At 48.6% G+C, this 24744-nt stretch overlaps 1 protein-coding gene across 2 annotated transcripts; it reads right to left on the reverse strand.

Moving 5' to 3' along the window:
- Positions 1-149: 149 nt before the first annotated feature.
- On the reverse strand, positions 150-24681 carry KCTD10 (potassium channel tetramerization domain containing 10). 2 transcript variants are annotated; one of them, XM_073222522.1, is made up of 7 exons: positions 24430-24681; positions 18369-18582; positions 11459-11628; positions 8731-8817; positions 8360-8412; positions 6592-6787; positions 150-2620 (listed from the first exon to the last, which is right to left on the reverse strand). In XM_073222522.1, the coding sequence occupies exons 1-7, from the start codon at positions 24664-24666 to the stop codon at positions 2396-2398; spliced, it is 1182 nt and encodes a 393-aa protein (XP_073078623.1). In that variant the 5' UTR covers positions 24667-24681; the 3' UTR covers positions 150-2395. The 2 variants fall into 2 exon arrangements, with proteins under 2 accessions (XP_073078623.1, XP_073078622.1); XM_073222521.1 differs by having other exon boundaries at positions 8731-8820.
- Between the last annotated feature and the right edge of the window lie 63 nt (positions 24682-24744).

The raw sequence follows: 24744 nt of genomic DNA on the forward strand, positions 1-24744 counted from the left end.
AGGGACAGGTGGGGTCCCCGCACTGTGACCAATGTGCTCAGCCACCGCAGGGGGCGATGGAAGAGGCGCCTGGGCTGTCTCAGGCCCAGGTCCCCAGTCACCACAAACAAACCAGGACTTCTTTGGAAAAAAAAGAAACAAAACAAAACTTGATTACAAAAGACCAAAGGCTGGTCTATTGTTTTAATTGTAAACTATTACATGCAATGAAATGTTAGTCTTCACCAAATCTCAGGCCAGCGTTTTACTTGGATGGCTAAATGTAAAACCTTTGTTTGCCTTCAGTGCTAGCATAAGAAAATCAGCTCCTTGCAGGTATTTGCTAACAGAGCTTGGACCGGCCAACAGTTGGTCAGCTCATGGCCGAGCGGCTCACAGTATCATTCACCAGGGACTGTTTTATGAACCTGTTCCTATCCCAGGGAAGCAAAGACTCAAAACTACAAGTGCAAAGTTGGAGGAAAAATGAAAGTAGACTGCCAGAAACATTAGGTCATAAGGTGGAGAAGTCCAAACAAAACAGACCATTCCGTAAACTTGTCATATAAACATTTAAAAAAGCAATTTATATGATGGCTTTTCCATTCCAACAGAAAACATCAGAACTGACATTCACTTAACCTTCTAAAAAAGTTCAACCCAAATGGCAGGGTTGGGGTTTCAAACTTAAATAGTATAAAATATTTTTTACAAAAAGTTTTTTTAGTCCCCCTATCCTTAGCAACAAAATCTGAATGGCCTACTATGAAGTTTCCCAAACAACAGTTTAAAAATCATCTACTTGATACATGTTTAGGTTCAGTCATGATTGTTTGAAAGTTTTATTGAAGGCTTTGCTGCTGGATACAAAATAAAGGCATACAACTGTCCCAAGTAGGGCACACAGTACACACAAAGTCTAAGCTGTAAAAACCATTTCAAAATATAAACTCGTTTTTTGGAATACATGTGTCAAAGGCTGCCCAAGTTAATACCTTTGGTATAAAACAGTAAAGTTTCCCTTGAAAAGCAGACAAAACCCACCCACCACCTTACACACATTCACACCTCCTTATAACTAGACCTGGTCTAGTCTCAACCACTCACATTGTCACAAGTCACTTCTGTCCCTTCACAGGTGCACAGGAGACTGGGAGGTAGGTAACTGAGAACATCTGTCCTCCATGAGCGCCGTGCAGACCGCCGGGCTCCAGCACCTGTGCCCCACAAATGCACATCCCTGTCACCAGCTGCACACATCCCTTAAACAAACATGAACACGGACACTAAACAGACCCCAAAGGATCTGCACACATGCACATACTCTGCTCACTTGGGGGCCCCTCCGCACTGTGTAAAAATCAGGTAAAGCCAGGAAGAGGCGCTCCAGGTGATGGCTGCATTTACAGCAGGCAAGCTACCCTGAGACTGCTGGTGGGAGTAGCGTTCCTGCCTGGATGCCAGGCTGGGAGTCTGGGCCACATTTCATATCCAGACAAAAGGCAGGGCATCCACTTGGGCAGTAAGCCCAGCTTACCAGGAAAGAAGGCCAGGGAGAAAGGACTGGATCGCACAGAGCAGTGGTTTGTGAGCTCTGCCTGTGACGAGGCCAGAAGGCCTTGCCGGGGGCAGAGTGGGACGACGAGGAGGGCAACTGGAGGGGCAGGGAAGGAGCCAGGAACACAGCTGAGGACTCGCTGCCAGAGACAGCTCTGCCCTTAGCCAGTCAGGTGGGGTCCCAACAAGCCCGACCACAGATCAGAAAGGCAGCAACAGGCCTTCCCCTTAAACAGAGCCAGGCATCCAGAGCTAGAGCTACACTAGGAACAACGATTTAGAGGCACGAAGCTCAAGCAACAATTATTTACCAATGAGCTGTAGGCACACGAAAGCCTGTTATGGAACAGACTTCTGGCAAAGCTGTGGAGACTGTGCCTGGTCTAGTGTCCAGGGCCTGGGAGCCAGTGAGCTGGGCTGAAGGGCTATGAGACAGGAAGCTTACAGACGCCTCTGGTGGCCACCAGCCCTCTCAGAGCTGTCACACTGAGCCCTGAAGGGAATGCCACCCAAGAAGAACAAACAGGTAGTCAACACCCACAAAAATAAATACTGCAAACAGAAGTTCTCATGTACACTTCATACCATTCATACTTTTCTGCGAAGAACGAAGACAGCCTGGCTTCAGGGATTCTCAGATTCTCATGAAAAGCAGAGACCCCGACACAGCTCGCAGGTGCAGTTACCCGGGTAAAGACAGTCACCTTGTCAAGAAATATCAAAATAACCATCTGGCTTGTTACAAAAGTATCTCCAGACTCCAGGGCAAGTGGAAGGTGCCCGGGAGCCTGCAGAGGATCTGAGTGAACAGCGGGGCGGAGGAGGAGGGAGGACGGAGAGCGGCTCGGTGCTTGTCTGCTCACTGGTGCAGGTGGGCCCGGTCGTCCGGGCGCTTGATGTGGATCCGTCGCACACGCTCGATCCGTTCCCGCTCCCGCTCCTCGTCTTCGTCCAGGTGGTGGGAGCGCCCCGCGGCCCCACCAGTGGCCTCCAGGAGCGCATTGTCAGGTCCCCGGCCATCCTGGGCCTCATACAGCAAAATATTCAGGGTCTCCTCATAAATCCGGGCTTCAGGGAACTCCACCTGCATCCCCACGAAATACGGGGCAGGTAAGTAGCATTATACACACACCCCACCAGGTCTGCCGCCACCCAGAACAACACGAGCAGGGCTGTCGGCTCAGTGAGGCTCCTGGGACTCCATCTCAGACTGTCACCAGCATTTTTAAAGTAGTCATTACTGTCAGTAAGGGACACTTACACGTGGTGCTAAATTCACAAGATACAAACGGGAAGCAATGTAACAGGTCTCCCTGCACCCCTCCGTTTCCCTTCTCAAAGACAATGCTTATCATTTACCCCTCTCCAAGGGGTCCCGTGTATATAAAGACATGTGCGTTCACACACTTTAAAACACACAAAAGGTGGCTCACCAGACTCTTGCTCTTTTCCCCAACTGAACTTGGAGACTGTTCCACATCAAGGAATCACAAAGAATGTGACAGTGCAGTGACCCAGCTCATGCTGAGGAAAACTGAAGTCATTTCCGGTGTGGTGCTGCTAAGCAACAGAGCTGAGCCCATGTGCACAGTCATTCCACAACTTAAAGCAGCGTCCTTTTTGAACAGGGACCAGCTGGGGACCCTCGTGAAATGGACGCGACCCCTCCTCCTGCTTGGCAAAGCACTGTGTTTGCTTGTTGCCCTTGGGCTCTAGGGGCTGTGAACAAGGAGGCGCCGCACAGGTGGGTCCCAGGCACGTGACTCACAGAGCAGAGGCTGTGCTTTCAAGGACAGGAGCCTGCTTTTCCGGTTCTGGGGGAAGAGGACTGAGCACACTTGCCCCTGCTTTTCCCATTGAGGCTATGAAGCCAGGATTGTTCACAGCAGTCACCTGAGGACTGAGACGTAAATAGTGGCAGATGGAGTGTGGGGAAAGACCAGAGTTTGAAGTAATGCCTAACCAGGAGTGAATTTAGTCTTTTTCCCATGCCAGTGTGCCCCAGCCTGGCTCAACGCGGCCTGTGACCCTGGAACAGGCTCCAGGAGACAGCAAGCTCCAGGAGATCATCCCTGGCGGCCAGAGGAGCCTCCCAACATCTAGACAGCTGGTGGAGGCGGGCAGTTCCCTGTATGTCTTTTTCTCTTTTCTCCATTTTCTTCCACTCCAGCCCTCAAGCAACCTCATGGTGGCAGCAGCTGTGGCCGCAATTGGAGCCTGCGAGAGTCAAGACTCTGGAGGGAACCTTTCTTTCTGATAGAAGAAACATGGTTGCCACAGGATGGGGGATCCCTGCCATTACTTCTCTCCATCTTCATGACACTTGGCTGCAGATACAGTCAAAGCCACAGCGCAGGGTAACTACAGCCCCATGACTGGCTTTCTGACCCAATGACTGAAAAAGAAGTGCCCTAGGGAAGGGGAAATGAGAAGGAGATTGTGAGGGGGAAGCTCAGGAAAACGGCTTCTGGAGGCTATGCATGAACTCCTGGGCTCACTCCCCGCAGGTGACCTGACTCTCAGCAGCACATTTAGACATTAAGAACTGAGCCACAGGACACAGACTGTTGTCCCCAGTGTGGCACACAGGTAGCGCAGATATGAGGGCTCTGAAAACTGTCATTGGAACAGCAAGCTAGTTCGAACTTGTGTCCTGAACCCAACTGGGTCAATGGCCTGCTAAAACAAAAATATCAATGTTCTTCTTAGGATTTCAACATGACAGAGTCTCACAACATCCAAAATGCCCAGGATACAACTCAAAATTTCTTGACATATAAAGAACTAGAAAAATCTTAGCTCTTGAGGCAAAAGATAATTAATAGATGCCAAAGCCAAGATGACACAAGATGCTGGGATTATCTGACAAAGACCTGAAAGCTGCTATTATAAAAATGTTTAAGTAAGGGCAAACACTCTTAAAGCAAATGCAAACATAGGAAGTCTCAGCAAGAACGCAAAGAAAATCCAAATGGAAATTTTAGAACCGGAAAATACAATAACCAAAACAAACACAAAAGCAGAAAACTAACTCACTGGAAGGGCTCAATACTAGAACAGAGATGACACAGCAAAGAGTCAGTGAACTTGAAGACAGACAGATCCATGTGATATGGTCCGAATGGGAGAACAAAGAAAGACCGCTGAAGGCAGGATTCTGTGCTTAACTACCATCAGGTCCTAAGTAACTAAGAACTAAGAGCCGAAATGGACAATGTGTTGTTAAACATCTGCTTAAGCCACACACTTTCCATCTTAACCACCAAAGAGTGCAATGATGAGTAAAACAATTAGAAAGCACTTGGAATGTTGTACAATGGAAGATGAGATACCAACTATGTAAACCCAAATGGACCATCTGTACAGTTACTTGACACAACAGAACATGAGTGTCGGCTCCAAAGCACAGCTCCCAGAGGTCTGTGCTCAAGGAACCTGTCCCCGTAGGGGCAGCCATCCCCAACACCGACTCTCTGGAAAGCCAAAGTCACACACTCCTCTTGGAGAAGAAAGCAGCCCTTCAGGCCAGGATGGCAGAGCAGAAGAGGCAGAAAGAGGGGTCCTGGCCCTACCGCTAGCCAGCTCACAAACACAAGCACAGGCGGGTTCCAGATCCTGTCCACTAATCTACAACACTTGGGACCAGATCATGTGATCTCTAAATCCTTCGTTCCTTGTCAAGCTCTAAAAATGTAAAATCAATAAAGCTTAATCAATATGATTATCCCTTAATATGCAAGGACAGAGGCAACTCATGTATGTGAAAAAAACAAACTGTGACAAAATGGGATAAAAGTGGAATTCACAGCCCAAAAAGTTCACGGGAGAAAAAGAGGCCTGTGCCTTGCTAATGAGGAGCCTACAACTCTGGTTCCCCTGCTAACTCGAAAAAACAAACACACACACACCTCGGTGTTTTCTCTTCTTGGCTACCTTAAAACAGCATCATTTAGGATGTATTCTAAATACTATTGAATAAAATGTTTAAGAAGTAAAAAAAAAAAAATTTAAATACTGGTTTCTACTTTGTGGTCTGATTTTCTCTCATGTGCCTTTTGCTTCCGAGGCCAGCTCGAGAAGTGCACAGAAATATGTGCTGTTGCAGCCACAGTAACAACCTCAGTTGGTGATCTACTGACTTGTACATGGTAATCTAGAGGCCTGAAAATGTACCCGTGGCAGACCTACAGCAAGTCCCTTGTAATCAGAGTTCCCTTAGGTAGGCTGAGAAGAAAATGGCAGAGTGTACTGTATGATTTTTAAAAAAAAGAAGAGAAAACCAAGTTGCATAGGCCAAGGAGGGCAAACAAACAGAGGGCCTAACGGGAAGGCCGGTTAACAGCGGACCACATCTCTGAAACAGCACTTTGCAGCATCTTCCAGCTTTGCAGAGCAGAACAGAGACAGAAGGCAAGGGAGAGGTCAAATCTACTGGTCTGGAGAGGACGACAGAAAAATGGACCCATCAGGGAGTCCAGTGCTCAGACGGAAGCCACCAAGGCTGGGAGCTAAGGAATGCCGAGGGGTCCCTGGGAGGGTGGAAGGCTGCTCCAGGTTGAGGGTCAGAGGACAGACAGATGGAAGTTAAGTAGTAGGTCACGACTAGAAAGCCAAGGTCTAGGCCATGAAAGGTAGCACTGCTGCTCTGATGGGCGAGACAGGATGGGGCTATGCCGGTGGGAGGCAGTGCGGTGTGGTGGGCAAGGAACGGCACGGGCGGCGTCAGATCGCCGCGGAGAGAACATGCTGGCAGCCGGATGGCACACAACTCTAAGGATACAACTGAATCTACATTTATGGCAAAGGAACTTCAGTGTGGTATGACTGCCGACGTGCTCAGTGTCAGAAAGGAAATGCCATTCTGTTTCTCCGAGACCTACATTTGGTCCAAAAGATAATGAATACTTTCACAATGAGCAATCACGAATCAAGGAAAGCATTCCTAAAGCCTTTCCCTCTTTTAAGTTTATTTTGCCCACAGGGAAAGGGAAGTCGTACAAGTACATATTTCAGACCGGCCCCCCGCCCCCCGAACCATCCCCGCCCAGCCCTTACCTTGGTCTGTTTCTTCTCAGTGGCATAGACGATGGAAGTACAACAGACTTCGGCAATCTTGCGGCCCTGACCGTAAAAGGACCAGCAGCATATTTCATCTCCAATGACATCCTTTATGAATAGGACCCTTCCGTTAAAGCGCAGAGAGAGCTTATCAAAGAGTTCAATGTTTTTCAACATATTGTCGTCGGAATTGCTGTAAAAGAGCATTTGATAAGGTGACCACAGGCTGGTAGTAACTGCCACAGCTGCTTGTTTCCGTGCGCTGGCCGTTACCTCCACTGGCCCATTTCAACCTCAAGACAATCCCACGAGAAAGGCACAACAGCCCCCACTGCTCAGAGAAGGAAAGGGGGGGTCAGAGAAATAAGGTACTTGCCCGAGGCCAAAAACTAATAAATGGCAGAGCTGGGCCTCAAAAGAGACAGCTACCCACCCCTCAGCCTGTGCTCTGAGCCAGCAGACTACAGCGGCTGCTCTGCTCTGCAGAGCTGAGCCACAGGACCGGTAGCAGAACGCGTCTGCCCAAGGGAGACTTGGCATCCTGGGTCAGTTCATGGGTCTTGAGGAACTGCGTTCAGTCCCCCCATATCCCTCAGGCTCTTGATGAAGAGCCAAACGTTCCCAAGAGCCACAAGGCGTTCTAGAAACCTGCATGTGTTGCTGATGGAAATACAAAACGGCGTAGCCACTTTGGCAAGCAGTATGGCAGGACCCCAAATGACTAAGCCTAGAGTTAGCACATGACCCCACAATGTCACTCCTAGGTATGTATCTGAGAAATGAAAACGTATTTTCACACAGAAAGTGTACATGAATGTTCATAGCAGTATTCATAATGGTCGAAAGGTGGCAACAACCCTTAACTGTCCATCAGCAGATGAATGGATAAGCAAAATATGGTATATACTCTCAGAGTGGAATATCATTCAAGAAATGAAGTACTGATAGATGCTACAACATGGACGAAACCTGACAGCAGTAAGCTAAGTGAAAGCCAGTCACAAAAGGCCACCTATTGTAATGTTCCACTTACATGAAGTGTCTAAAACAGGCAAACCCATCGAACCAGAAAGCGGAGTAGCATTTGCCTGGGGTTAGGGGTTGGGGGTGGAGTTAGAGGGAAACGGGGAATAACTGCTATGGGCACAAGGTTTCTTTCTGGGGTGATGAAGATGTTCAAAAATCAGGTAGGTGGTGATGGCTGCATAACTCTGTAAATATACTAAAAATTGAATTGTCTGTACAATTGACCCTTGACAACATGGGTTCAAACTTCACGGGCCCCTTATATGCTTATTTTTTTCAACAAATAAACTAGAAAAGTTTTTTGGAGATTTGTGACACTTTGAAAAAACACTGTCTTTTCTCCAGCTCACTATATTGTAAGGACAGTGTATAACATATGTAACATCCAAATTACGTGTTAATTGACTATTTATGTTAGAGCTTCTGGTCAACAGTAGGCTATTAGTAGTTCAGTTTTGGGAGAAGTTATACATGGATTTTCAACTGCACAGCACGTTGGCACCTCCAACCCGTGTTGTTCAAGAGTCAACTGTTCCTTAAGGAGGAAAATTTTACAGTATGTGTGAATTAGATCTTCCATCTATCATCTATCTACCTTTCCTTCTATCCACCTATCTGGGCATCCGAGAGGTGCCAACGGGCCACCCTCATCTGAGGGGAGCAAGAGGAACTGTGCCAGGCTACTGTGAGTGGAGGCTTTCCTAGTGGGCGGATGTGTCTTTTCTGGCCCCCGCCTTACCTGGTATATGAGTATTTGTTGTTACTTCTGTTGTAGAGCAATTTCACGGCTGGCTGCGGGCAGTTTTAAGAAGGGAAGAAGACAGTTAGCTGGGGAGCAGGTGCAGTGGACCACCGACTCCCCATAGGCTGGGCCCTGCCACCAAGTCCAAGAGGCAGCCGAGCACAACTTGCCGGCTGTGGTGGGGCTGGAGAGGGAGACTGTATGGCCCAGTTCCAGGGGGAACACAAGATGAGCTGAGGTTCCCATCCTCAACCTCTTCTTGGGCCTTGCTCAGGCAATCACACAGTTTCATTTCAAGACTTATTCAGAAGAACCTCCACCATTTCTGGTAGCAAAAGAGAAATACCATAAGGGTGCCTCTAACATACCTTATTTGAAGTAGCTATAAGTTTCTGTTCTTCCTTGGATGAGGTGATGACAGGAACTTTGCAGAAAGGCTCATAAGTATCTTTGTTCTGCTGGAACAAAACAGGCTTTCAGCCTAGGAGACCTTCCCAGCCCTGGATTATTTGAGCTGGCCTGCTGGGCAAAGACAGGCTCTGGCAAAGGAAGGTGGGGGCGTCACAGCTGGGAAGAGAGGAGGATTCTTACCTCCAGTGAATTAGGATGGGGGCTGACCAAGAGTCAAGTTTTCCTGTAACTCTGTTCTTTGGCAGGACTGTTACATGCTAGTGTAAATACTAACAACGATGACCCATTTCCACAGCCTAGGAAGCCACTCAAAACTAAACCTGAAACATGGCAGAGGAAATACAATTGCATCAAAACTCCTAAAAACCCACTGAAATGACTGCAAAGGGCTAAAACAGTATAAGCCCATAAAGAGAAGAAAAATGGGAGAAGTGAAGCCAGCAGATAGAAGATGTCAAAAATTTGAGGCAGGAAAGCAAGGGATAACTAAGGAGAAAGAGAAAGCTGGAACCTAAGTCAGCAGATGGGAAAGAACCCTGGAGATTTTCAAAGAACAGCCCTGAAGGCTGGTGGGCACAGGGCAAGGGCGGAGGAGTGCTTGCCAGTTGGCAGAAGCACCAGTGAGAACCCCAGAAGGATCCCCTACCCCAGCCTGGAAGAAGAAAGGTCCACTTGCTTGGAGTGATCTGTACAGTAGAAGACAGGGTTGCGTTGTGAAAACAAGGGTAAAGGGAATGGCCTGCACACTAAATGGTGAGGCTCCTCGCCTTTTCCCCAACTCAGATCTCAGGAGGCAGCCGGTTAGATCTATACCCACCAGGAAAGAGAGTGGTGGACTCCTCCCTGGGGACCTGACCTGTCCAAAGCAGGCTTACAGGTTCTGACACTGGAAGTTCCCACGGTAAAGGTCAGTCTTATCACCACGACTGAAGCCCACCAGACCACAAGGACTTCCCGTGCACACACATCTTTTCAGAGCCTTACTTTTAGGTTTCAACAGACAAAGGATCATCAAATTATAGGTGGAAAGCCTGTCAGAAGACATCAGTGAGACCAAAGCTCAAACAAGGAATCGGATGATGAAGGCAATAGAAAAAAAATTTCAACGAGTATCGTCAGATAGATGAGAGCAGATACTGCATCCTGTGAAACAAGATCAGCATACTGTGTAAAGAGCACCTGGGGAATAAGAAAAGGCTCTTGAAAATTAGATACATGATAGCAGAGATGAAAAATTCAATTGAACGGCTGAAAAGATAAAACTGAAAAACACCTCTGAGAAAGTAGAAGAGAAAGATAAAAGCAACAGAAACTCAGAAGATATCAGTCTTGGAGGTTTAACCTCAGACTAACAGAAGCCACAGAAAGAGAACCCAGAGGGCACGCCTCCAGGGCAGAGATCCACCGATGGGTCTGCACCCACCAACAACAGGAGACTGGTCTTCTGAAACTTCAGGGCTGAATTAGAGCAGAACGTATTTAGAAAACCAAGCAAACAAAACAATGAAACAATCACTAACTCTGGAGATTTTCTGGCAAACTGGAAATTTCCCCAAGAAAATAATCACTATATACTCTGTGGCTCAACTCTTAAGACTATTAAGACATTACAATGTAAATCTGAATCCTGATTTAACCAAAGCTGTGATAAGCTATATTGGGAGAATGGAAGAAGGAATATGTGTATGTAAGTTTGGTAGTGGTTGGGGGTAGGGCAGTGCATGAACTAAATCTTACTTTTCTATAGTAATGCCCATAGATAATGTTGACAACTGAAATGTCAATAAATAGCAGTATAACAAACATGAAAGTAAACAGAACTCCTGAAAAAAATTAAAAGAGGCTGTCAGTGGGATGGGTGCAAGGGCATAGAGTGGTGTTTTTGACTTCAGCCTTGCAATACTATGTGATTTCTTCAATAATGTGCATGCATTACTTTGATAAAACATAAAAATGGAATAAAAATACTAAAGTAAAGGCTACAATATGCAGTTAGATTTACAGTGAGTTCACAGACATGGTGTGGCGGTGGCGTGAACCAAGAGTTCCTCGAGGAGCTAGCCATTATGTGCGCTGCTCCAGCAGAGGCCAGACAGCCCTGCAGCTTGCAGGAGGCACAAACCAGAGCCTCAGGTATACAGACCCACCTCCCATGGCATCCGAAAGGGACTCTCCTGATTCTCCACAGTGTCAGAACTTCACTGGAAGTAGACAGCTGCTGGCTGCATCTTGAAGCTTTTTGGTTTTATAGGGATTTTGCTATCCCTAGACTTGAACCCAGTCGTCCTGCCCCAGGTCCAGCTGAGTAGTGAGGGGTGTGTATGTCTACATAGATCATACTAGGCTCTAAACAATGACTTGTGGGTGAGAATAAGTCCCAAGATGGATCCAGAAACCGAATCAAAGTTTATATCCTATGGCTCAGTACTGAAAGGTTTCAATATACATTATGAGATGACCATCAGGACTGAAGTAAGCCAGCGAGTAGTTCGGTGGCCTAAGCACTATAGGGAGGCCTCTCAGGGATCACTCTGACCAAAGGGGAGAGGCTCCAGGGTTAATTCATTAACTCTCATAACATCTCAGAAATGTCGAAACCGCCCCCACTTTGCAGAGGGAGAAGGTGAGGAAGGCGGGTAGGTCTAGCGCCGCCCCACCCTGGCAGGAAGAAAGGGTGATGCCCACTTGTAGTGCTGCCTGGCATTCCTCCACCAGGCCCTGGACCAGGTAGTACTTGGCTTCTGCCAGCAGCTCCTCGATCTCCCGGCGGCTCTCAGGCAAGGGGACCGCCCCGTCACGAAGGTAGTTGAGTATCGTACCAAAGTGCTTCCCACAGCGGTCGATGAGGATCCAGCCTGCAGGGGAAGGAGGAGGAAGCGGCGGCTGGTTACCTGGGCGCTCCTCCTCTGGAAGGCAGTGAAGAGATCTGGTGTCTCTCAGCTCCCTCCACCCGCAGGGGACAGCAGGGCCCCCGAGAGGGCTGCAGGCTGATAGGCCTTACTGGCCGGAGACAACCACAACCTCAGCCTCATCGGACCTCAGGCTCTTCTGGACACGAGGGCCCCTGAGGCCTAAAAGCACAAGTCTAAAGTACCCTCAAAAACCCCTCAGACATGTACATCCCAAGAGGGCCCTAGTGCACCACAACTGGATAACATGGGTCCAAATGACCACACTGCAATGAAAAGGGAAAGGCTTATGGGGTAAAAATACCTACTCCCTCTTTCTACAACCATTTTTACAGACTCCCAAAGGACAAAGCCATTTCTAAGAAAGCAGAAGGCTCATTCCCATAGACCATGACCTCAGACTGCAACCTCTGGCTCCAAAAGGTGATGCCCAGACGCTCGCCAGCACCACCGTGGATAGTTCTAGAGGTAACTCCCCAAATGAGCACTTACAGGCTAGTGACAGCCACTGAGACAAAGTGGTGAATGAGACAGACTGTCCGCAAGCAGTGAGTCCAACACGGGCAGATGGAACTTGCTCTTATTAGCTATGGAAAAATGCCCCAAAGCTGACTAGAAGCAGGCACAGTGGAAAACTCTCATGGGACAACCCCTTGGGCTTCTCAGTGGCCTCTCCATCCCAGCACTGGCCTGCTTTTCCTCTACCAGAGATGCCATGCGCTTTCACAATTCCTCTCCTGAGGTGCAGGTGTCCCTGGGAGTGGTGCTTGCAGAAGGAAATGAGACTGGGGCCTGGCAAGAGGCAGAGAGGCCAAAGAGAGAGGTAGGGAGGGAGGGAGTGAAGATGGGGCACATCTCAACAGAAGCTGGTGAGCGCTGGCAGGAAGCCTTGCTGGACCAGCAGTGCTTCCCCAGGTAAGGGGCTTCCCACATTACAGGGGAAAGGACAACTGCACAGGGCAGGTAGGTTTAAACAGGAATCAGTAGTACCTGCCCCACTTTCCCCCTCCCTTTGCTCAGTCTGGAAGAAGGGGCTCATACTTCCACAGCTGACACTGCTGCACCCTGCCCCATGGCCTCCTCAGACCACCCCCTGCACCAGCAGCAGAGGCCAACAAAAGCCAAACATGGCAAAGACACCTTTTTGTACCCAGAGCCACAGTCCCCCACTGTTCCCCAAATCCAGCCCTGCCAAGTGCACTCCCAAGGTGTTAGTGCACTATTCAGTATCTGCAAGGCCCTAGGAGAGTTTGGTGATGGGGCCATTTCCATGCCCCCCTCCTGCAAATACTCCTCACTCAGCTTTGGTTAAAGGTCTAGTCTTATCTTTCCAGAGGCTTCCACACTGGTACCATTTCCTCCCTACAGTGAGAATAATCATCCCCAATGGGGCAAATACAATGCAAATGTGTGGCCTGGAGTCAAACCCCACCTTAGAGAAAGGAAGAGGCCTTCACAGGTGTGGTAAATCACACCATCCTGACAGTAATTGCTGGACATCATCCCACCCACCACTCCTTTCTGCATTTGAGACAACAAAATATAGACTTGGTATCCCTTAGGGAGCTCAGATGCCTGCAGGGGCCCTGAGAAAGTAGCACAGATGGGCCGGGGCTGAGGCTGGTGGCTGACCAGAGACCACGTACCCTGCCCCTGGAGGGGTGTGCTTCTCACTCCAGCCAGACTGGCCTGGCAGGAATGTGGGCCCAGGGCTGCACAGGCCTCTGATATTCCACGCAAAGCCCGAAGTGCAGATTTCTCTGTGAAATCTCATTTTAAAGAATGGTAAAGTAAGGTTTACAAAAACTCTACAGACAAAGCATCTGCAGGCTGTACTGGACCTGCAGGCCCCCAACTTGCAACTTCTATGCTATTGGAGCCAGCGCCTCTTTCAATGAGCTGATACAGCAGGGAAAGATGGCGGTATCTTCCCAACAGTTTTTTTTTTATTTTTTGAGGGAGGCTCATTCCCCTGAATTTTCCACGGATGAAAACAGAGACTCACAGAGGCTTGGTGACATTTCCAAGGGCAGCAGGAGGAGGTAAGACTAGATTGCAAAGAACAGACAGAAACTCAGAGGAAAACTTCACCAGGACTGAGAAGACAAGTAGAACCTCAGTCTTAAGAGAAGTGGCAAGCAATTCAACTCAGCTGCTTTGGGAAGAAAACGTCCACATTCCGCCTTTGCTGCACAGACAAGTCAGCTGCTCTGAAGGAGCAGGGCCCCTGAAATCAAGTGATGGTCCAGAGTTTCCATAAACGAAGAGGCGGCCCGAGACACTGGGCTCCAGCTCAAGAATGCCATCAGGAAATGCTTGTGGTGAAGGAATCAGACTTTGGACAAATAAGGGCAAAGGAGCCGAGCACACTCTCCATGCGGTTTCAATTAGCATTTTGACTTTAGAATAGTTTAGTTGCTTTCGAAGCCAGAATCTATCCCTTTGCAACAGTCAGCTCAAATGCCCAGCATGGAGAAAAGCAAATGGGAGTCCAGCAGGTCCCTGCTGCCTGTCTTTCCTGCTGCCACAGAGTACATGGGCTACTTAGGAGGAAGGCTGTTCACATCAGGGCAGCCTGGGGTCTGACGGCTCTTCAGCAAAGGCTGGAGAACGCAGCAGGCGGGTGGAGACCCCGAGGCTCTTTGAGAGATGCAACACAGCGCAAGGGTTGAGAGCAAAGGCTGGGTTGGAAACCCAGCTCTGCCACCTACTTGCTCAGTGACACTGGTGTTTCATTTAACCTCTCCACCCGGCAGTTTCCTCTTCTAAAAATGGTACCTTAACGGGCTGGCATAAAGGTGTAATGAGAGAATGTACGGGAAACAGAGCACAATGCTGGGTCTATTGGCAGCTCTCAAATTAGGTCTTTGATGATGAGCCCTTTACACATGTCATCATCATCGCTGGAGAACAGGGCAGCAGCAGTGTCCAGACACTCCTGTGGTGAGCAATCTGAACAGTCATCGCCAGGATCTGGATCCACAGATTGCAGCCTGTTCTAGAATGGAACCGTCTACAACAGGGAAATGTTGAACTAGAGCTTTTAATTTACGGCTTGATCTGACAAGCACAATGCAAAAAAGGTTACAAATGATGTGATGCCATTTATATATATATAATGTTTGAAATCACATCAAGGAAAAGTCATTCATGGGAAGATCTGCGCAGTGGTTCTCAACCCTGGCTACACATTTAAAGAGCCTTAAAAGTCCTCACACCCTATCACACACTACTCAAATACATGTGGCTCTCTTGGTGGCACCAGGCATCAGAATTTAGCTCCAAAGGTGACTCACTGTGCAGTCAAGGTTGAAATCCACCTAGTGACCCAAAGTCAGGCTCGTGGTTCCCTCTGGAAGGGAGAAAGGAGGGAAACAAAGAAGGTAGAGAGAGGTCCGGTCAGTCCAGGTGATGTTTACTCCTTGTCAGAGTCAGAGCACAGGGGAGTCTGTTTTATTATTCACAATTTAGAAGCTTTCAGTGTATTTCAGAATTTTACAAAAGAGTACATTCTAACTCAAGGCAGGACGCCTGGAGAACTCACGGAAACCCCCAGGTTCAGCAGTTTTCCCACACAATACCTAGCCTTTCCCACTGGTGTTCTAGGAACTGTGTACAGACAAGACTAATGGCTCTCATCTTTAATCTACTTTACATTAAACTACTCACTTTACAATCATTAGCAAGAGACCAAATACCATTTAAGAGGGCAAATATGGTATCAGGCAACTGGGATGAAACAGACAACAACAGGTGTGTGCTGAGCGGAACTCTCCTTAAAAAGGTGCCACAATAAGTTCACACTGATGACGACTCATTAAGAACTGAAGCTTTCTGGGGAGAGGTCTGGGCCACTACCCAGGCGGTACTGGAGACCAGCAGCACACACCCCAGAAGCCAAGGCGGGCCACTCTCCCTAACACGTGCTACGACCTGCTTCTCCCCAGTGCTCTTGGCCACCTCTACACCCACACCAGGCAGGACACATGCCAAACCGAACAGCTCCCATTTAGTGAGTCTCCCAATGGGTCAGGCACTCTATCAAGTACCTTCTAATATCCTCATTTGATCCCCATAACAGCCCTGAAAAGCATGCAACTTGGAAATGAGGAAATGGCTCACAGACAGAGTCACTTGGCCAGTGTCACATTACCAGTACACAGCAAATGAGCCTACATTAGCACAAGGTTCCATACACACACAGCTCCATAAACGTTAGCTGTGACTGTTACGGTGTGACAGAGACCGGAGTCAGACCCAGGTCCACCTGACTCCAACAGCCCAACCCACTCACTCCCAACTTCTCTGGGAATTATATGCACACAGTACAAAACTCAAATGGGCAGAAGGGCAACATGCTGGGCGCCAGAAGCAACCAGTTTCTCTGGCATCCTTTAGAGATTTCTAGCAACACAACATGCATGCTACTAGGAGCCCTCAGAGGCCTTGTTCTTTAGCCAGCAGGCCATACTGCTGGATCTACTTGCCTGGTTGAGCCGCACTTGGTATTTTGGCCTTTGGTGTTTGTGGCAAATTTCCTTGCAGTTGAAAGGCTTCCTGTCTGAAGTCCAGGATGAAGTTGTGAGATGCAGGAAATTCATCCTGATATGTAGACCCAGGGATGTAGCCGAGGCAACATTGAGGGGACGGGTCAGGCTGTGCAGCAGTTTGCCTTACCAGAAGCAAACAGGATTACTCTGCCTGGCACAGCACTGGCTGGAAGAGCAGAGACCCAGCCTGATATGACAGCCCAGGGCCTCCCAGGGCCCCAAAGGGCTCCAAGGCGAAGGCTGCGGTGCACCGTAAGGCTGCCATGCTCAGGAGACCTGGCCTGGGGGTGGGGCTCACAGCCACCACGCACGGCAGATGGTGAGAGGCAGCAGGGCCTAGGTTCCGTAGCTCCACTTGTTTTTGTTTTCGTTTTTGTTCTTCAAAGCCCTGTAGTTTTTGAAACAGCCATCCCCCTGAGATGTGCATTTCTCACTTAGCAAATGGTAACAGTAGCACTGTTAAGGGTTAGGTGAGAGTTAAGGTGAAGACTAAATAACACCCATAAAAATGCCATACATGGGCTTTTCCCATGGATATGAAGGGAGCTGTAGGGAAACAAAAACAGCCGAAATTTGGACTGTCAATGACAACACTCGTTCCCCAGAGATGCTGGGTTTTCCAGGAACCCTGGAAAAGGCCATCCCCTAGCAGCTGTCTGGAAGCCTAAGCGGGCCCCCTGGTGCTATTCCCATGTTTCTCCCAGCTGGGGGCTGGAAGAGCTTGAGGACTCTGTCCTGCAACATGGCATTAGGCCAGCAAGACAGGGCTCTCAAGGAGATGAGGCTTCCACATCACTTAAAGCAACTCAGCTGCCAGAGAGAGGCGGGCGGAAGAAAAGCTACGATCCTGGCTTTTCAGATAAAGTCTGTTTCCTTCGGCAGCTGGGGTGCTATTGTCTTGATTTCCACAAATACTCCTGAGCAGTACTGGGTGTGGCACAGCAAAGGGGATCCTCCCACTCATAAAAAGCTTGGTGTTTTCTGGCTGAGGTGCAGAAGGCAGCTCTGGGGCCCTGACCTCATTTACTTGCTGTTGGGCCAGAAACGCAAGTTCACAGGAAGCCCAGGGAAACACCCTCCCTAGTGGACAGTCCGAGCCTCTCAGAATCAGAGGATGCACTGTGCACACCAGGCTTAGGGCTCCCAGCTCCACCTACTTGTATCAAAACTTGCCCGCCTCCCAGGAACCAATGTCCCTGGGAAGGCAGGGCATCAGCACAGACACCAGCCTCAGAAACAGGTGCGGGAGGGTCGAGTCAGGCTATGGCCTGGCCAGGTCTGAAGTAATCTCAGGACAAGATATGAAGGACAGGACCATCTTTAAGCCCCAGGTGACTTGCCCCATAAACCCAGCCAAGTAAGGACGTCCCTCTTGCCAGGGGCTCTTAGGATTCCCGTGGGTGGGGGTGGGAAGCAGTTATGTACAGTAAGACCACTCTAAACGATTCCTTGCCTTTCACTGACATGACTTACCACACAAAAAGAGAGAACATGCACTGAATATACATGTATATGTGTTGTACATATAAATATATATATGGAAAGAGAATATTCACTGTGTGCCAATGCCCCCACGAGGCGGGTATCATTGTGCCCGTTCCACCAAATGTTGAAGATGAGACATCAACAGTTTAGACAACCTGGTTAGGATCACCAGACATTAAATCGGAAGTTGCAACTCAAATCCAGATCTGTGGGTGTGTTGGGACCCCATCCTAGGAGGACAAGGGCAAAAAGCTCACGCCTCTCACAGCTGCATGTCACTCTGAAGTCACAGAATCATCTGGAGAGAACCAGAAGGGCCCTTTTAAAGAGCTAAGGCCTGGAGTGAGGGAAGGACTTTCGACACAGCAAGTCAACAACTAAGTCAAGACTATGAGGCCTCGTCCAGGTAACTCCTACTCACCCACAGGACGCGGAGTAAACGTCCCTCACTCAGGGAAGCCCTCCTTTAGCACAGCCCCCAGACCAGACCTGGCCTCCCTGCTACTCTCAAGGCTCCCTGCACACTGTGATAATGCTGAGCACGACCAGAAACCGGCACCTGTGGGAGCACCCGCCCATCCATGTTGGCCGTCTGAACCAGAATGAAGCCCTCAGGCACAGACGGCCCCAGAACCCGGAGGGCGGGCTCACCTTCACTGTCGGTGAGCACTTCCATGCGCCCACTGAACATGGCTTTCAGCATGGTGTCTTGCTTGGTCAGTGTCTGCATGGTGGTGTAGTAGAGCGCTCCCCCCACATTCAGCTTCACGTACTTGGAGCTAGGGCTCGTGCCCTTGAAGGAAGTGGTGCGGGTAGCAGCTGCTGGCACCGCTGAGCTCACCACACTTTCTCCTGACATCTCTTCCTGCCGGGGAGAAAACACAGGGTCACCAAGGTCATGGCACAAGGCTTGGTTTACCTCTTACAGCCGTGGGCTGAATCTGGTCTCCAGGTGTGATTTGCTTGGTCCAAGTATATACTGCATTTAAAACTTAATGTTTGCTCCCAAGGTTGACAACACAAGAGAATTCACAGAAAAGTTTGGATTTCTGGCTTCTTTAAAATAAGAGGCCAACAACTGGTGGGAGCTAGGGTACTGACTGTGTCAAGAGGAGGGGCACACATTCGCCAATCTGCCCAGATAGCCTTGTACACTGACCTCACCTGCTGACCCGGTAGGCACAAGCTTACCAGCAACTCTTGTGTTACAAAGACTTCCTTTCTGCCCACTCCCCATATAAATGCACACTCTTGGCTGCAGCCTAAAGCATCGCCCAGATCTCTGTTTATCCCCATGCATCCTGCTCTGCTGAAAGCACCTTTCAGCTGAAGTACAGATGAAACGGGCTTTTATGAAGTTGAGTGGGATCCCAACTAGACTCCTAATACTTCCTGCAGGGAAAAAAAGTGTTCTGAGGACTAAACAACAGGCATAAAAACCATTGGAAGCAAGTTATTGCAACATTAGAAACTTCCTGTACTAGCGCCACCCAAAATAGCAAGATCCAACGGTCTGCCAGCTCTCATGTCCATCTCAGTTAGAGAGATGGATGTAGTGTCCTTGAGGCAGGCCTACCTAGGAAAGGAGGCCAGCACCTGGCACACGTGCGCTCAAAGCAAATGTTCCTTAACAGTAACATTCTATAGCTGGAGAAGATGTCCAAGATGGGCTGAATTTACTGCCTCCGTGACAGAGCACTGAAAAAGCAGCCTCTGACAGGCAGGGCCTGGCCTCGCACGCACAGCTGGGCTCTCCTGTTCCCACTGAACATGAGTGATTTCATAGCACATCACCATCAAACAAGGCCATGCAGTGGCTGATGGCTCAAGACACAGACAAGACCACTCTATAGTTCTGCCTGAACACAGACAAAAAGAATACGGTCCAAAACACAAAGATGACCAAACATCCTTGTATCCTGCCAAACATGAGTCACCACTGCTTCTTGAACAATTAGAGCTTTAGCCACAATCCATTCCTGCCACCTTCAGAAATGGGAATTACTGAGACCCACTCACAGAATTAGTCCTGCTTCCTGACAGCATTCAACACAGAGCAAAGCCCACTTCCCTGGATGCTCCCCCCAAATCACCCAACTCAAGCCCAAATCCTGAGACTCCCTGCAGTTCTCCCTCAAGGCGACATGGAACATAACCCAGCTCTGTCCAGCTACAGACGTGCCTCTGGTGGCTTTGGCTGGAGGGCACTGACAGAATGAAACTTTGAAACACTATACCCTGAAACTGAAAAAGGATTGCTTTTTTAATTCTTACACCTTTCTTTTTCAGATCTTTCAAAATAAACACTGATTATGTTGATCATTAGTAAAACGCGAATGTTATTTTTTTCAATGGGATAAAGGGCAAATGGGTGGCAACCTGCTATCTACCGGTAACCGCAGAGGCAATGGCCAACCCTCTCGACCCCCATTCCCCCAAGAGAGTGGCCTGGAAATCACTCCTGGGGGACTCCTGTCAGAGTCCTGCAGAGTGACACAGAGGAGAATGGCCTCCTGGAAAGAAAAGTGTTTTCTCAAGAAACTGTTCCTGCTTCATCAAGTGAAAACACCACAAAGAAGGTAAGTTTTCAAAAGCTCAGGCTTAGCTAACCTGGGGTCTCTGCGGTCTGATGCCAAACATAAAAGAAAAGAGGCAGAGAGGAAGCAGTGACCCTTCCCTTCTAGCTTTCCTTTGAAAACAGTCCCCAGAAACCCTACACACTAACCATTTCCCCAGCAAAGCTCTTTCTCCTGGGGATGACAGAAGCAGCTTACGGGAATAAAGAGTTTCTAAAGAACTGAACCTGGAAGGGGAGAAGGCTTGTTGTTGCGGAGGGGGGTGGTGGCAGTGTTTGCCGGGGTAGGGGGGGGTGGGGGGTTAGTTAAGGAAATCTGTTCCAAAATGGAAATACTTTTTAAATTACCCTTTACAGATCCAAATTTATACACACAAAAAAACTTTTTTGTAAAAGGTCTAGCATTTTGTAAGGCAATACCATGAATCAGACAAAAGGGTCATTAAGTGTGCTTTAGCCACTTTTTTTTTGCTTTCCATTACCTTTCCAAAGATAACTTGCACACAATAAAGTATATTTTAAGTGTACCATTTGAGTTTTGGTCAATAAATGCATCTGTGTGGCCCCTACAGCAATCAAAATAGAGAACATTTCTATGGCCCCAGAAAGCCCCTCAATGCCCCTTTTCCATGCCATTTTTCATTTCTACCACCACATTATAACCATTTAAATTCCAAACAACGCTGGAAGACAGCTATCGTTATTTCCATTCGTGCTTTTGGACACTACAGCCCAGAGAAGTAACCACTTCTCAAATTGAGTTGGTGACAGAGGTACAGGTCAGTGACAGAGCAATGATGGATGTGGGCAAGTCCTGCCTGGCCTCGAGCCCATGATTTTATCAACAGTCATACTTCATAGATACAGAGCTATGAGATACAAACTGAGAAAGGAGAGCCTCACCTCCTCTTCAGAAAATACAAAAAAGCCCCCCACCAAAAGGTGGGAGGCAATGTGTGTTAAGGGCTTGGTTTGGAAGTCAGACCTGAGTCCAAGCGCCCAGCCCTGCCTTTTGCCAGCTCTGGGTCATCTGGGTGAGTCTAGTCCCATTTATCAAATAGGGACAACAGCGGGGTTTCCCTCCTGGGGCTGCGGTGAGGGGTGCCACAGAGAACTCAGCACAGCCTCAGACTCAGAACAAACACTCAAACGTAAAACAAACCATGATGATTTGAGAATGCTCTCAAACTCTCAAATTATCTTCTCCTCTTTGTAGACTGCTTCCAGCGCTACTGACACTCAACTGAATTACTAAGAGATAAAGGCAGAAACCATCCTGATCTAGCTTGAGATGCCAGAAACGACCAAGAAAACTCTGAATCTTCCGGAGCCCACACTTCCAGAGGTCAGTCACTTCAATACTAGGAGAGACGCTTAGAGAAGAAGTTCTGGCTGTGTTCACTTCCCTGAGTCCATATTACAGTGAGCTGATGACACACAGCAGTGGACAATAAGCCTCTCTCACAGCAAACCTCTCTACAGAGGACTCCCCAGCCATTGATACTGGGGTCCTACTTTTTAACTTGTTTCAAAGGTTTGATTTCATTATTAATGGGTTGGGGGTGTGTGTGCAAGAGACAGCAAAACTGGTTTCAAGACACAGTGGTAATTAACACTTTAGGTACTGGTTATCCATGTTATTCAATCAGAAAAGAAGTGTATTCCAGTTAGAGGGGTAAGTCAAGGCTTCTCTCTTTCACATTTCCCCTTAGTATAATGTTGCTGATTCTAAACAGTAGCTTTCCACTTAAAAAAAAAAATACCAAAGGCAGGGTCTAAACCATGGAAACTGCTGTAATTGGTCTGGGAGTGTGGCCTGAGCAACAGCATTTTCTATTTTAACTGCCCTAGGTGATTTCAGTGAGTAACTAAGATTGCAATTCACTGTTCTAAAAAATTCTGTACACCTTAGTTAGCCTACAATTAACCTCACGGTCTTGGATGAGCTCCCCAACATCTTGCTCTGATGACTCAGTGAATTCCTGACCACACATAAAAACAAAGCATCATAAGCAAAAGCCCCCCTACACTTCACAGCTTGGGGCACAGACAGGAAGCAACTGGATGCATGCTTAAAATAAAAATCAGCCCAAGGGGGAAAGCCATTGACTTGAAAGGAGACCCAGGGAAGTACAATGGAAAAAAAAGGGTACCAAACCCCTCACCCTTAACTGATCTCTGTAGAACAGACCTCCCTTGTATGTGCCGTGAGATGTGTGTGTGGAAGGGTTGATGGAAAGTTTGGTGAACCCAGACTACAGTCCCAGCCCCACCGCTTCCTGCATGATGTTCCGACAAATGATTTAACAGTCTCGGTCTCCTAACTTGTAATATGAAGTTATAGGCATAATCTCCATAATAACCCTCAGGGATGAATGTTATAGTACATGGCACCCGGTCCTATGTGTAGTTTCTTTCTGTCCCTTAAGTTTCAAAAATAGAAGCCCCCAGCCTCACTGTATTAGAATCACCTGGGTGCGTTTATAAGGTGCTGATGCCTGGCCTTCACCCCAAACCAATCAGCCAGCATCAGGAAGAAGCGGGGTGAGGCAGCTTAGTCGTGTCTAAAAAAGCATTTCAGATGATACTAATGTGTGGCCAGAACTGAGAGCTAAAGTGTTCCTTTAACCAGTCTGATCCAAAAGTTACTGTCTTGAGGCTGATTATAAAACCTCCCCAAATTGAGGACTTTTCTACAACTCAGAAGTCTGCCATTCCATTTCGATCAAACTGAAGCGAATCAGCCACATAACTGTAGCGTTATCTTGCATCCAAAGTTGCTTATAGGACAACTGCCATTTCCAAACATTCTGCCCAATTACATTCTCTTCCTTTGTGTAGCACTCAAACTACTGGCCTATTATCTCAATAGTCTAGTGAGGAAGATGTCACTCCACATTTTAGGGGAGAAAATTAAGAATCAAAACTGTAAAGATCCTCTGACTCCAACTCTCCCGTCCCTTTCATTACGTAGCCCAAATCAAGATATCATTAATCCCCATGAGGGCTTGTTAAAACAGATTGATGGGCCCCACCCCCAGTACTTAGTGGAGGGGCTTGAAAATTCAGCTATTTCTAACAAATTCCAAGGCGATGCAGCTGCTACTGCTGGTTTGGGGACCACAGTTTGCGAAGCACTGGTTTAATGCCTTCTTCCCCTTGGATAGTCCTTATTTTGCACAAAATAGAGAGATCAAAGGCAGACACAGGTTGACTCAGTTTTCTTTAGCAGTGTCCTTGGCACTGATCTGCCCTAAAGACTGCATTTTCTAGAGAAAAAACACAGGGCAAGCAAGTAAAAGAGGATCCTAGGCTGAACTTTGGTCATTCCCACCCAGGGACAAAGTGCTATTTAAGGAACACATCAGTGAAGAATCACAAGCAAACAGAAACCTTCCCACAACTGAGAGAGACATCCTCAACTCTTTAGGTGTGGCCACCCCGGACCTCAACGGAAGTGACTAGATAGGTACCGTAGGTATCAGGTGCCAGCTGAGGCGCTGGTCCGTGGCTAAGTTCCCTGACCTCAGGCTCCTAGCACCCCTCCGCGGAGTTTCGATCACAGAATGCACGCCCGCCCGCCGGCTCCCTCTGTTTCTTTCCTACAGCGAGGGACTCCGCTCGCCCCTATGTTCACACGCACGTGCATGACCCTTCTTCACTTGCCCTAAACCCAGCGACTCCAGTCACAACTTCCAAGAACGCCAAACGTTCCGCCCAAGGAATCCCGTTCCGCCTCTCATAACCTATCCATTCTCCTTCCAACGCGCCCCCCATCTCTCTTAATTTTCACCCCAATGTCCGTCTTCAATGACATTTCTTTGTTCTCTTCACAATCATTTCCAACAAGCATTCAAGGTTCAGAGACCGCCCCCCGCCCCAGCTCACACACATATCTACTCCCCAAGTCCAAATGCCCTTTCCCGGATCCTCAACATACAGGGACCCCCAATTCTCCACCCAAAGCCCTTCCCCCATCCCCGGCCGTGCCCCCATCCAATCCCCCAACCGCTTCCCCCCTATCGGTACAGCTCCTCATCGTATCCCGTCCTCTCTGTCCCTTCCCCCTTTATTCTGCCCCTGTCCGGCTGTCTTGGCCGCCTAGAGCCACCAGTCAGCGGGCACCGCCCTCCTTACCATGAAAAGTAGCAAGACGCCAGAGTCTTCGAACCTAGACTGAGAGGCAGGAAACACCCAGCTCGCGCAAGTCGGGGACGGAGGCGGGGTCGGGGCGGGAACTTCCGCTCTCGCAGCCCACTTCCGCCCCGCAGAGAGCACCTGCCTGAAGGATCCGCTGTTCGCCCAGACGTCAGCCGCTTCCTTCCACCCTCTTCGGCGGATTGGGTTACATCTCCTGTAGGCTGGGTCAGGCATTGATCCCGCTTCTGAATGTTTCGCTTTTTCAGATCCCAAAAAGGAGGACAAGGTGCAGGGAGGTTGTCCTTTCTGGGA

Source organism: Manis javanica, chromosome 15, assembly GCF_040802235.1.
Source record: "Manis javanica isolate MJ-LG chromosome 15, MJ_LKY, whole genome shotgun sequence".
NCBI lineage: Eukaryota > Metazoa > Chordata > Mammalia > Pholidota > Manidae > Manis > Manis javanica.